General features: G+C 42.2%; 1 protein-coding gene across 17 annotated transcripts in view; it reads right to left on the bottom strand.

Moving 5' to 3' along the window:
- The window catches only part of TRIM44 (tripartite motif containing 44), a 115800-nt gene extending 105871 nt beyond the window's left edge, over window positions 1–9929 (bottom strand). For all 17 annotated transcript variants that reach the window (XR_014069902.1, XR_014069895.1, XR_014069896.1 and 14 more), the window contains exon 1: window positions 9066–9929. Coding sequence is in view for 9 of the 17 variants with exons in the window: in XM_081545999.1 (XP_081402125.1) it covers window positions 9066–9710 (645 nt within the window). In the remaining 8 variants the exon portion in view is untranslated. The remainder of the gene's footprint in view (window positions 1–9065) is intronic.
- Between the last annotated feature and the right edge of the window lie 3907 nt (window positions 9930–13836).

The following is a 13836-nucleotide window of genomic DNA, read 5'->3' as shown; positions in this document are numbered from 1 at the left end:
ACTCCAGTCTAACCATGAGATGAACAGGTGACAAATCCCAAGAGAAAGACATTCTACAAAATACCTGCTATTCCCTAAGATTTTGATTTTAGGCTGGGGTGAGGCCAATCATAGGTATTTTCTAAAGAATCCCACTCCATAGGTGATTCCAAAATGTGGCAACAAGGTGAGAAACACACTGTCTTATTAACCTACTTCCCACTCCTCTTTCATTCCATAATGGCCTTTTTGCTGTCCTTCCAATACCCCAAGGTCACCTCTACCTTTTTTCTTAATTCTTAGATTATAAGTGTCATTTTAATAAAAGGGGGAAGAGTCATACCCTTTACAAAACAAAATTTGATGACTTTTCCCCTGCACTTAACCCTGCAGAAGCCCTCTAGGCTCTCTCTAATGAAGTTCCATCCACCATGAGTGCTGAATCCCCTTTTACTTTAGTCTTAGCTTTTGTCTTCTTGTGTCTTATTCTATACAAATAAATGGGGTTTCCCAGGGGGTGCAGAGGTAAAGAATCCACCTGCCAATGCAGAAGATGCAAGAGACGCTGGTTCAATCCCTGGGTCAGGAAGATCCCTGGAGGAGGAAATGGCAACCCACTCCAGTATTCCTGCCTGGAAATACCATGGACAGAGGAGCCTGGCAGGCTATAGTTCACGGGGTTGCAAAGAGTCAGACACAACTTGAGTACATACATACAAATAAATAAAATACTGAGTGAATGACTGTGTAGCCAATGCTTTATGGTTTTATTAGAAGATATCCCAGATCCATTCAGTCAGGAATAAAACTATAAATAGGGACATTACAGAAGAAATTCAACCTTTTGCCTGCCTACCAGAGCTGCTTCTTAGGAGCTGACTACACAGGCAGAGCCACTGGCCATTAGGAGATGCAGCAGTGGCAAACCCCCAGCTCCAGCCCCTCCAGAGTCACAGCTGTTCTGAGCATATGCCTAAATCCTCCCAACCACCCTGCTACTAGTGCCCCCTCGCTGGGTACCCCCTGCAGTTGTTCCCACTGCCACTTAACCAAACATTCTTCTCTCCTAATATCCATCCATCTTAAAGACACATCCAAGCACAAAGGGAGTGGCTTCAAAATCTTCAGATCTGTCCATAGCAAAGCAACGTTAAAAACGCCACAGATGCTTGTAAGCACTTGCTGGATTCTGTCAATCACTTCTCCCTTTGCCATTTTATAAGACTCCACCTTTTCTTTGGGTGATCTTAGAATGAACTAGACAAGTACATTTAAAACCATAGGACTTGACCCACTAGTGTGCAATGAAATCAATTTATTGGGAGAATCTAGAATTTTTTTTTGGACAGAAAATAAAAGAAACAGAACAGAATATATCATACGCAGTAAGGTTAATAGTGTTCCATTTGTGCTAGTTACATGTGTGTGTGTGTGTGTGTGTAAACTAGACTACAATAAACTATATTTCCCCTACTGTAAGTTATGTTCAAAATAAGTTTTTTTAATTGCTGGTCTAGAGTTCTGAATATATGTAATTGCACTTACATTGTTCAACAAAAACAATTCATTAACTATAGCTATGAATGCAAACTCCCATGGCAACATAATTTTCATATGAAAATATCCACGAACCAGATCAAGCTCCTTTGTCAGACTCCGTGACCTATTTTCAGAATCAGAAACTATGGTCACAGTAAGGGAAACCCGCGTATCTGGGATGAGAGGTTCTGAGCCAGATGAGGGGTCATAATATGTGCCGTGTAACTATATTTCTATGATAAGGCTGGACCACAGGCTCAACACAAGTTTGGACCCGCAGAATCCTTTGGAGACCAAATCCTCTGGAACCAAACTGGAAATACAGCACAGGAGGAAAGGCAGGACTTTAACAGTCATTTCAGTGATTAAGGGTTAAGCTTTATCCCTTCAAGGTGTTCGCCTTAGTCCTTCTGGCATAGCCTTCAAGTTGCATTTGCCTGGATCCCTTCTTGCTCTACAATCACCCCGGTTTTCTGACCATTCTGGCCTGCCTACTCTAACTTTCCTTTACTCTAGCCCTTGGCAACAATTTGATCTTCTACTGCCAATATAAGCCACTCATGGTCCAGTCTGGCATTGAGATCTCAAAATATATATCGTTTAAATTCCTCTTAACTCTAAACTTATACATTTAACAAGACTCCTCCTATAATAATAACAAAGACAACAGCTAACATTTAAAGAGCACTTACAATGTGTTAAGCATTGTTTAAGTTTTATCACAAACTAGATTATTTTACTCTCACAAAACACTATTTCTTAACTTTATACCCATTTTAGAGATATAAAAACACAGCCAAACTGTTAAGTAACTTGTCCAGGGTCTAAAAGCCAATGGCAGAACTAGGATACTTCTGTCCCTCTCTAAACCCACAATGTTGTTTTATTTTTTCTTTGTATCACTTACTACATGCTTATGTGCCCGTTTGTTCTATTTCCTTCCAATACAATGTATACTCCAGCAGAACTACAGACTTTTTCCATCTTGCTATATTCCCAATGCTTAGAAAGCACCCGCCCTTGGCTGATGCTCAGTAAATATTTGGTGAAAGAATAAATGAAGTATAACAAAGATTCTCTTCTCTAGCCATTATCATGCCAAAACACTTTTAATATTCTAAGAGACCTACTCTCTTGTCAATAGGTAAATGTACACTGTCCTCAAAATATATGAAACCAGAGGTGAAATGAAACTACTTAATGCTGCAATCAAGCTCTGACCAAGTTCAAATTTTTAATGGGTAAAAATGATCAGCCCCTCATCTTAGCTGGCTTACAGAGCAAATGGTATGCCCTTTGTGAGGGGGGAAAATATGACTCTAGTATCTAGAGTTCTTTTAAACCGAGTGTCTAACATTGAATGAAAAATCATGAGAGATGAGAAGAATCATGAAAATATGGCATATAATCAAGAATGAGATCTCAAAAGATACAGAGAAATCGATCTTTTTTAAAAAGAGCTAAATAGGTACTCCAGAGTTGAAAAACAATATCATAAATTAATAATTTAATGTCTGCATCTCCTTTCCTGCTCTGCATGTAAAACCATCATACCATCTTTACAGATTCCAGGAGGTTTAAGAGGGAAGGGACATATGTATACCTATGGCTGATTCATGTTGACGTACGGCAGAAACCATCACAATATTGTAAAGTAATTATCCTCCAATTAAAAATGATTTTTTTAAAAAACAGCTAAAAAAAATTAATGACTGACACTCATTGGAGTATTTGCAGCTGAAATAGGTAAGTAAATAAATAAATAGGGAGGTCTATGGAGTGATTTCCAAGACATACTACTAAGTGAAAGAAAGCAAAACATAAAAGAGAATTTCTATTGCCCCAGAACCCATAATTCAAGTTTCACCATGAGAAAAACATCAGACAAATCCAAACTGATGAACAGTCTACCAAATACCTGACTGGCACTCCTCAAAACTATCCATGATCAAAACCAAAAAACTATAATATGGCCAGAGGACCCTGGCACTGAAGTCATCAGAGAAAAAACTGGTGAAATTCTAATAAGGTTTAGTAGTACTGTTCCAATGTTAACACAAGCAGAGTATAAGAAACAGCTATTGATCTGAGTACATTTACTGATCACAAGAAACTGGGATATGCGTTTGATTACAGGCAGAAAGTGACGGGGGGAGGGGGCTGCCACTTCAAGAGTACATGAACCAAGAACTTCCAGATGTTCAAGCTGGTTTTAGAAAAGGCAGAAGAACCAGAGATCAAATTGCCACATCCGCTGGATCATAGAAAAAGCAAGAAAGTTCCAGAAAAACACCTACTTCTGTTTCACTGACTATGCTAAAGCCTTTGACTATGTGGATCACAACAAACTGTGGAAAATTCTTAAAGAGATGGGAATACCAGACCACCTGACCTGCCTCCTGCAAAACCTGTATGCAGGTCAAGAAGCAACAGTTAGGACCAGACATGGGACAACGGACTGGTTCCAAATTGGGAAAGGAGTACATCAAGGCTGTATATTATCACCCTGCTTATTTAACTTATATGCAGAGTATATCATAGGAGAAGGCAATGGCAACCCACTCCAGTACTCTTGCCTGGAAAATCCCACGGACAGAGGAGCCTGGAGGGCTGTAGTCCATGGGGTCGCGAAGAGTCGGACACGACTGAGCGACTTCGCTTTCACTTCTCCCTTTCATGCGTTGGAGAAGGAAATGGCAACCCACTCCAGTGTTCTTGCCTGGACAATCCCAGGGACGGGGGAGCCTGGTGGGCTGCCGTCTATGCGGTTGCACAGAGTCGGACACGACTGAGGTGACTTTGCAGCATATCATGCAAAATGCCAAGCTGGATGAAGCACAAGTTGGAATCAAGATTGCTGCGAGAAATATCAATAACCTCAGACATGCAGGAGACACCACCCTTATGGCAGAAAGCGAAGAGTAACTAAAGAGCCTCTTGGTGAAGGCAAAAGAGAAGCGTGAAAAAAGCTGGCTTAAAACTCAACATTCAAAAAATGAAGATCATGGCATCTGGTCCCATCACTTCATGGCAGATAGATGGGGAAACAGTGACAGACTTTATTTTCTTGGGCACCAAAATCACTGCAGATAGTGACTGCAATGAAGCCTTGCACACTGCAGTTCATGGGGTCGCAGAGTCGGACAGAACTGAGCGACGGAATGAAAACAACAAAGGGGTCCTAAACAAGCTGTCCTAAACAAGCTGTCGGAGAAGGCAATGGCACCCCACTCCAGTACTCTTGCCTGGAAAATCCCATGGATGGAGGAGCCTGGTAGGCTGCAGTCCATGGGGTCACGAAGAGTCAGACATGACTGAGCGACTTCACTTTCACTTTTCACTTTCACACATTGGAGAAGGAAATGGCAACCCACTCCAGTGTTCCTGCCCGGAGAATCCCAGGGACAGCAGAGCCTGGTGGGCTGTCATCTATGGGGTCGCACAGAGTCGGACACGACTGAAGCGACTTAGCAACAGCACCAAACAAGCTGTACATTTAGGTCTTAGCAAAAGCAAACTCAAATCCTCTTTTGAAGAATCCAGCTTCATGCCAAGGCTTGGGAAATCCCCCCAAAATAGTTTTTTAAAGGCAATGAAAAGTTACTCAAATGTAACAAGCACAAAAGGAAATAATGAAACCTGAAAACCACCACCAAAAACAATAGCTAGCAGAGAGAGATCTACAGCCTTCACGTACTGGAAATATCAGTGACAGATTATAAATCAACATGCTTATTGTTCTTAAAGGAATAAAGAGGATAGCAATGGTATGAAAAAAAGATAGCAAGAGGATATGATTCATAAATCTATACTAGCATATTTGAAAATTTAAACAAAATGGACCAACTTCTAGGAAAATGTAACTTATCAAAATTGACTCAAAGGAAAACAGACAATCTAGACAGGCCTATAACCACCAAATAAATTGAATCCATAGTCAAAATACCATAAAAGAATAACAAAATAACCTCTTTCTCTTTCTCATTTCAGATGCAAATGGCTTCCCTGGTCAGTTTTATCAATCATTCTAGGAAGAAATATTCCAATCTTACACAAACACTTCCAGAGCATTAAAATAGGAAGAAAATATATGAGAAGCAATACATCCTGACTCATACTACGAAGCCAACATAACCTTGATAGCAAAATCTCAAGAGGACATTACAAGAAAGAAAATTTACAAGCCAATTTCTCTCATAAATATAAATGAAAAATCCTACATAAATTATTAATAAGCTAAATTCAAAAACATAAGGACACTTCATCACAACCAAGTTGAGTTTACCCAAGAAACGGCAGATTGTTTTAATTGGAAAATATAATAATAATAATGAAAGGCTGAAAATAAGATTATATATTTGTACACACCTGTATTTGCAAAAAGAAACACTTGAACAATAAGTGAAAAAACTAATAAAAGTGGTTATTACCAAAGGTGAAAAAGAGGTTTTTGAGACATATGAACATAATATTGATTTTCAAATTATTAAGTATATCAATTAATGCAATTCATCATATCAGCACAGCAGAAGAGTAAAATCATATGAACATGCAACAGATGCAGAAAAAGCATTTGATAAAATTCAATATCCATTCAGTACTAAGAAAAACTCTTAAACTTGGACTAGAAAGGAATTTTCTTAATCTGATACAATATGTCTGTAGGGAAAAAGTTATATCACACTTGTGAATTGTTATGAATTATCCCTCAAATTAAGAACAAGGCAGAAATACCTACTATCAGTTTTATTCAACATTATATTGGAGGTCCTATCCACAGCATCAGAGCAAGGAGGAAAAAAAAACAAGCATAAGGCCTGAAAAGAAACAAAAACTGTCCCTCTTGAAAATAATATGATCATGGGTGTAGAATAAATTTACAGATTTATTATTAAAATAGTAAGACAGTTTAAATGAAAATCAGTATATAAAAGTTAATCATATTCCTATATACAATTAGGGAAAATATAAAAAACATTTTTTACAATACTATAAAACTGTAAGTACCCAGGAATAAACTTCCCAGTAATGTATAAGATCTCCAAGAAAAAAAACTATAAAACTTTATTGTGAGGCAATGTAAAAGACCTAAAAAAATGGATCAGATGACTTCATTTTGTAATGGCATTAATTCTCCTTGTATCAGTTTATAATTCCAGTACAATACAAAAAAAGTCTTGCAAACTTTTTTTTTTTAATATAGAACTTTATGGTATGATTCTAAGAAATGTAAAAGGCCAAGACTAGTTAAGACACTCTTTTAGAAGAACAAAGTGGACAGACTTGCTCTACCAGATATTGAGACATGTTGCAAACTTCTGGTAACTAAGAAAACATGTGGCTCATGCCGGAATATACTAACAGATCAATGGTACCAAAGAGAGGTGCCAAGAAACACACTGCACACGTACGGGCGTTTGACAGATGACTGGCGCCACAGCAGATCAGTGCAGAAAGGAAAGGCTTTCCAACAAATGCTGCCAGAGCAACCGGCTATCTGCACAGGCTGAAGGGTGAAACTGAGCCCCTACCTCCGCTACCCAAAGAATCAATACTAACTGGAACAAGACACAAAAAGAACTAATGATAAAGGAAGTTATTGATCAAGTTTACCACCTTAAAATGAAGAACTTCTCTGTTCAAGGCACAATTTTTAAAAAAATGAAAAAGAGAGTAGAAGAAATTTGTAATTCATAAAAGTCAGTTATATATATATATACACACACACGTGTGTGTGTGTGTGTATAAATTCCTGTAAATTAATGAGAAAAAGACAACCCAAAAGAAAAATGAGCAAGACTTGAATGAGTAATTTGCAAAAGAAAAAACACAAATGACATTCAAAGTAGCTTTAAATTTTAAACCACAAGAAGAAACCATGACATATCCACATGACTGACAAAAATTAAAAATTCTGTAATAACAAGTGTTGGTGAAGATACTGGGAAAAAGGAACTCTCTTACACTCTTCATGGGAATGCAAATTGGTACATCTTTGGAAAACAGTTGGCAACATCTAATATTATTGAAGATATGCATAGTGTGTGACCCAACAATAGCACTCCTAGGTTGATATTCCATTTAAATGTATGTAGATGTGCAGCAGGAGATATATACAAGAATGTTTATACCAACACTATTTACGATAATCAGAAGCTCCAGAATTTGGAAATCAGATGTTCATCCTTGACAGAACAGGTAACTTGTGGCATATTTAGAAAATGGAATTCTACACAACAATGAATATGAACAAACTACAGTCACCCACTGGATGAATCTCACAAACACAATGTCGAAAAAATGAAACAAATTCCAAAAGAATGCACGATAACAATACAATAGCAATATCAACTGTGTCAAGTCAAATAAGTTTAGAAATGCATAAATGTGGTAAAAGTATAAAGATAAGCAAGGAAATTACCACCATAAAAGTCAGGATAATGGCTACCTATGGGAAAGGGAGATGGTTATAACTAGAAAATTATAAAAAGGGCATTGGGCTTCAATAGTGCTACTAATAATCTATTTCTTCATCTAGGTGGAGGTTACATCAGTATTTGCTTTACAGTTGTTGGACTGTGCATATGTTTTTATACACTTTGAGTGTGCATTTTATAATTTAAAAAAAGAGGAAAAATCCTAATATAGTGGATTTTGTTATCAAAGTATTTGCTATCCCAGTGCCAGCAACTGCAAGGTTGCTTAGAGAAACAAAAGATGTCACAATGACAATAAGCTAATGAACTAATCACTTAATGAACTGATAACTCACTTTCCTGACTGGTTAACTCCAGATGTCTCTCTCACTGATTCTAAGTATCCACAGTATAAATAAAAGGCAAATCATCTTCAAATCCATTCATTCAACAAATATTTATTAATATTTATAATATTTCCATACACTGTTCCAGGGGACCAGCAGGTTCAAGATAAATAAAAGCCCTGCCCTCCTGAAAAAGATAAAGGCCAGGGGAACTCCCACTCCCATCCGAATTTTGCCTCCACCCTCTCATTCTCTTTTCCAAACAAGTACCAAACATGAAGAACGAAAATGGATCTCAGGAATACACATGAAGTTACCATCAAAATCTAACCTTAGGGAGTCTTTTCACTACAGAGGAACCACATGCTTGGGTTCTCTGGCTAAACTATGGCTTGCCATGTTTTCAAGTAGGCAAAATAACTTCCTTATCAAGAACCTTAAGTCAACACACTGGTCTCAACAATGGAGATGCTGCGGGAACTGGCTTACATGGAGTCAAAATCCCAAAGAATGGCATCCAAAGACCAGAGGCTTGTAATTTTCCAGACACTGTACCCGAGACTTTGCGTGTACATTTATTTTTCTCAGGTCAGAGTCCAGAACTTTCATCTGATTCTCAAAGGAGTTCAGTCAAATAGGGGCCAACAAGCACTGCTCCCAACAAGTTGAACAGGCCAGCTTTTTAGGGACATGGTGAAAGTGAATGTGGCCACGGGGAGGCCACCTGAGTTGAAACCCACGTGTCCTGACCTCTGGGCCTATGCTCTGAATGACCAATACTTACTCTTAGTTCCTCGAAGGCTTCATCGAGGGTGGAGAGATGGTGGCCATGGTGAGCCCCAATGACCGGGCAGAGCACACAGATGAGCTGCTTGTCTTCCTGGCAATAGGTACTCAAATCGAGCCCATGGTCCGGACACTTCCTCTTGGCCACTCTCTCTGCTTCCATTTCTATTTCGGGGTCAAATTCGCTTTCCGCCTCCGTTTCTCCCTCGGCCTCGGATTCTCCTCCTTCCTGGTTGTCCTCCTCGGCTTCGCTCTCCTGCTCGTCCTCCATTTCTTCCTCACTGTCTTCCTCGCTCTCGTCCTCGCTCTCTGCCTCTGTCTCGCTCTCTTCTTCGGGCTCACTGTCTTCCTCGGACTCGCTCCCTTCCCCCGCCGCGCTTTCTAGGGCCTTCTCATTCTCCACCGGGCCCTCGACTGCTTCCTCCCCGGCTCCCGGGGTCCGGGCCCGGGCGGCGCAGTGAACGTACTCGGCCAGGTGGTGTCTGGGGAACTTCTGCCCGTGCGCCTCCGCGTGGTGGCGGCAGTAGCAGAAGCCGCATTCTCGGCACACCTCCTCGGCCCCCGGAGCCTCGTCGGGCTCGCACTCATCACACGTGCCGTCGTGCGGCAGCTCCTCGAAGGCCGCACCCCCTCCGGAGGCCATGTGGAGGCTCTGCCGCGGCCCGGGCCTCGGGGCTACCGATCTCGCCGTCTAGCCTCGGCGCGGCCTCCTCGCGGCCTCCACCCCAGCCCGGGCCCGTCCCGGGGACTGGCCGCGCCGTGTCCCGCAGCCTCGGGGCCGCTGCCGCCTGCTCCCGGTAGCCCGCGTCCGGCGGAGGAGCGAAGGGCCTTCCCGCCGGCTCGGCAGCTCGGCGTCCGCTGCGCTTCCTCTCGCGGTTGGGGCACTTCCGGCGCGGCCGACCCGCGCCCCCGTCGGCCCCCGCGCCGCGCAGCCCGCTTGGCTTCCCGTTCGGCCTCCCGCTGCCCTCGGCGAGATCGCGGAGTCGCGGGGCCTCCGCGCCGCCCCGGTTCCACTTTGCTTCCCCCCCACCCCCAATCAGGCGGCCTCCTTTCACTTCCTGAGTCACTTAAAGTGGCGATGGTCCTTTTCTGCGTTTCCCGCGGGGGCTCAGCATCCCCGGAAGGAGGGGAAAGATGGAAGAGGTGTCCAGTTCACTCTGCTCACTCTGGAGGCGGGAATTGCGCCCCGCCTCCTCCACTCGCTCTCTGGAGTTGTCAACCTGACTTTTCAGGTCACTAGGCAGGCGTACAGGTGCATTTCAGCCTCCTCCCTTCGAATTTGTTGCTGCCCTTCTCAGCCCCCGCTGCTGCCTGTTCTGCAAGGCGCCAGAACAGAGTGTTGTCTACCAGACTGAACCTGACCCCTTGGGATTTCCAGGGGGAAAGGTTGTGTTTGTTCCTCTAGGCTCAGGGACTCGGAGTCAGGAAGAGCAAACAGACATTTTCGATCTAAAGCAATACTATGCTTTGTCTATTTGCAAAGTCTATTTGCATTCTTGCTCTCTTAGGGGCTCCGAAACTCTAGAATGGTAGCCTCTGCGCCTTTTTTTGAGAGCTTGCCTCGAGTTTGGCTGAGATGTCAGTGAAAGGAGGCAGAGAGAGACAGTATTTGTCGAGTGAGAGTTCTAGTATGCAATCATTATCCTTTATGTTAGGAGACCGTCTAGACTCAGATTGGTTCCAGGAGAAAGAAAGGGGACTGGTATTTATTAACCAATACTGAAGAGCCAGGAATCGAGCTGGATCTTTTTTTGGCTCTTTAAAAGCCAAGTTTGGAAGAGCCACTGCCCAAGGACACTGCAGATCCTGGTACTACAACGTACTGGCTTTGCAACTATGGAGAAGTTAATTGATCATTCTGTTTTCCACGTTTAAGTATATATATATTTGAAGTGTGTATATATATATGTGCAAAGTGGAAACAATAGTAATACCTACTCATAGGCCTATTTTGTGGATAAAATGTAAAGGTACCTGCCTTGTAGACGTATTCACTATATTTTAACTGTTATTGGCACAAATTATAATTAGTGTACATAATGACCCTTAACACATTTTGCCTGGCTGCTGTTGTAAGCAACTCTATTGTATGTCTGAATGATTCTCTGAATCACTGCTGTAGATCTTTTTGAGGTCTGAACAAACGGCTTTACAGCCACACTCTCACCTTCATCATCTGATGATGTTTTCCTTGCAGCACCCTAGATTTATTTTTAACTGGAAGTCATTCCTTCTTTTTAGTGTTATTTGCCATCTGAAGAAGACAGGAATTTTCAAATCTAGCAAGCCCTGGCTCCTTTTTTAAAATTAATTTTTTATATTATCTTTTTCTTCTCACATTTTGCTATAATCAGGAAGAAGACTTCAGTCAACAACTTCAACACTTTACCTGGAAATGTACTTAACTAGAATACACGATTAATTAGGCAAATTTTCCACTTTCCACATTATTGCACGTGACAGTGTTGCTAAGTTCTTGCCACTACATAACAAAGACCCTCTTTCTCCAGTTTCCAGTAACATTTTCCTCATTTCCCCTTAAGCCTTTATCTACAGCTTTCTCAAAAGCCATGTTGGGGACTTCCCTGGTGGTCCAGTGGTTAAGACTGTGTTGTTATTGCAGGGAGGGTGGGGTTGATCCCTGGTGGAAGAACTAAGATCTTGCATGCCTGTGGTGCAGCCAAAAAAAAAAAAGCAGGATTCTCATAACAATTTCTTCAAGTTTCTTCAGGCTTATTACGATACTCTCCTCCAAGTCTTTCTGTTTTGAAGTCCTAGCTCACTCTGCTCACAAGATAGCCAGTGAATCCGAGACGAGGTGTTGGGACTACCAAGCGACTTTATTCAGGAGCTGGCTGACAGAAAAGGTGACAGGGTAACACCTCAAAATAACCATCTTGTCAGGGCCTGAGAAGGCAATGGCACCCCACTCCAGTACTCTTGCCTGGAAAATCCCATGTACGGAGGAGCCTGGTAGGCTGCAGTCCATGGGATCGCTAAGAGTCAGACAAGACTGAGCGACTTCACTTTCACGTTTCCCTTTCATGCACTGGAGAAGGAAATGGCAACCCACTCCAGTATTCTTGCCTGGAGAATCCCAGGGCCGGCGGAGCCTGATGGGCTGCCGTCTGTGCGGTTGCACAGATTCGGATACGACTGAAGCGACTTAGCTACAGCAGCAGCAGGGCCTGATTGCCAGGTTCTTTTATGGATTAGAGATGGGGGGAGGTGAGACAAACAAAGTAAAAAGACTATTCAATCTTTGCAAACCTCCTCTAGCATGGTGAGCTTCAGGCAGGGGAATGTGTTAGTTTTACTTCCTTACAGTCCTTCACAGGTATGTGGCTCAGGTTATCTCCCTGGGGCAAGCCATTGTGTTTGCCTACAGTCACAAAAGCAGCAAGATGAGGGTTAAAGTCACAGAAGCAGATCCAGCATAAATTCAAAACTAACCCTTCTTGGTTATAATTCAAGCTTTTCCCTCTATCTAATTCCAAACGCAGTCCAACATTTTAGGTTACAGTTTTGTTATGGAGTGAGCATGTGAGTGAGTTGCTCAGTCGTGTCCAACTCTTTTCGACCCCATAGACTGTAGCCCGCCAGGCTCCTCTGTCCATGGAATTCTCCAGACTGAAATACTGGAGTGGGAAGCCATTCCCTTCCCCAGGGGATCTTCCTCACCCAGGGATCGAACCTGGGTCTCCCGCATTGCAGGCAGATTCTTTACTGTCAAAGCTACCAGGGAAGTCCAAGAATACTAGAGTGGGTAGCCTATCCCTTCTGCAGCCAATCTTCCTGACCCAGGAATCGAACTGGGGTCTCATGCATGGCAGGTGGATTCTTTATTATTATTTATATAATAATAAAATATATGTTAGTTGTCTATTGGCTCAAACCATAAAGAATATGCTGGCAATGAAGGAGACTCCAGTTCAATCCCTGGATCAGGAAGATCCCCTGGAGGAAGGCATGGCAACCCACTCCAGTATTCTTGCCTGGAGAATCCCATGGACAGAGGAACCTGGTGGGCTACAGTCCAGGGGATCGAAAAGAGTTGGACAAAACTGAGTGACTAACACTTTCACTTTCACTACATAATAAACTACTGCAAAACTTTGGATCATCCTGGGGGTACCACACTTGGCACTAGCATTGTCTTCATGTTGCAATTAGCAACACCGATAAGGTACCTCCCAGATCCTCAGCAGGCAGTACATCTGGAGAGTGGAGAAAAGAACAGAACAGTTTGCATTTGAGACTGTCCATGTGGGACTTTTAGAAATACATGGTGTGTTTCTAAAGTACACAAAAATCTCCTAATTGTGTAGGTGATGGCTCTTATTAGACATTTGAACCTGTACAAGTGAGGAAGCCTAGGTTCAGAGAGGTGAAGAAACTTGTTACATGTTACCCAGCCATAAGGTAGCTAGACTGGGATTCAAACTCAGATCTACCTGACTCCATCTTACCATATTCACTTGTGGTATGAATAGGTGATACCCCCACCCCCAATTGCCTAACTGCTTCCTAGTAACCTTGCCTGTCTTTACCTTTCAACTCTGAAATCAATTTCTCTCTCTTTCATGTCTTCCAAAGAGACAATCTGGGTTTAGTAAGATTCACAGCATAGTTCATTTAATTTCAGAAAAACCTCTAGCAGTTGAAAAGAGAACAGGGTGGAATTTCTAAGTTCACTGCTTTAGGAAAGGTATTTGCACCCCTCAGCCTATCTCATTCTTATGTAATTACATTGTCACTTTAGTGACTGA

Source organism: Giraffa tippelskirchi, chromosome 11 (assembly GCF_054371585.1).
Source record: "Giraffa tippelskirchi isolate mGirTip1 chromosome 11, T2T-mGirTip1v1.2.pri, whole genome shotgun sequence".
In the NCBI taxonomy this organism is placed as follows: domain Eukaryota; kingdom Metazoa; phylum Chordata; class Mammalia; order Artiodactyla; family Giraffidae; genus Giraffa; species Giraffa tippelskirchi.
The sequence above is the reverse complement of the archived record's forward strand: the minus strand, read 5'-3'. Positions and strand labels throughout refer to the sequence as shown.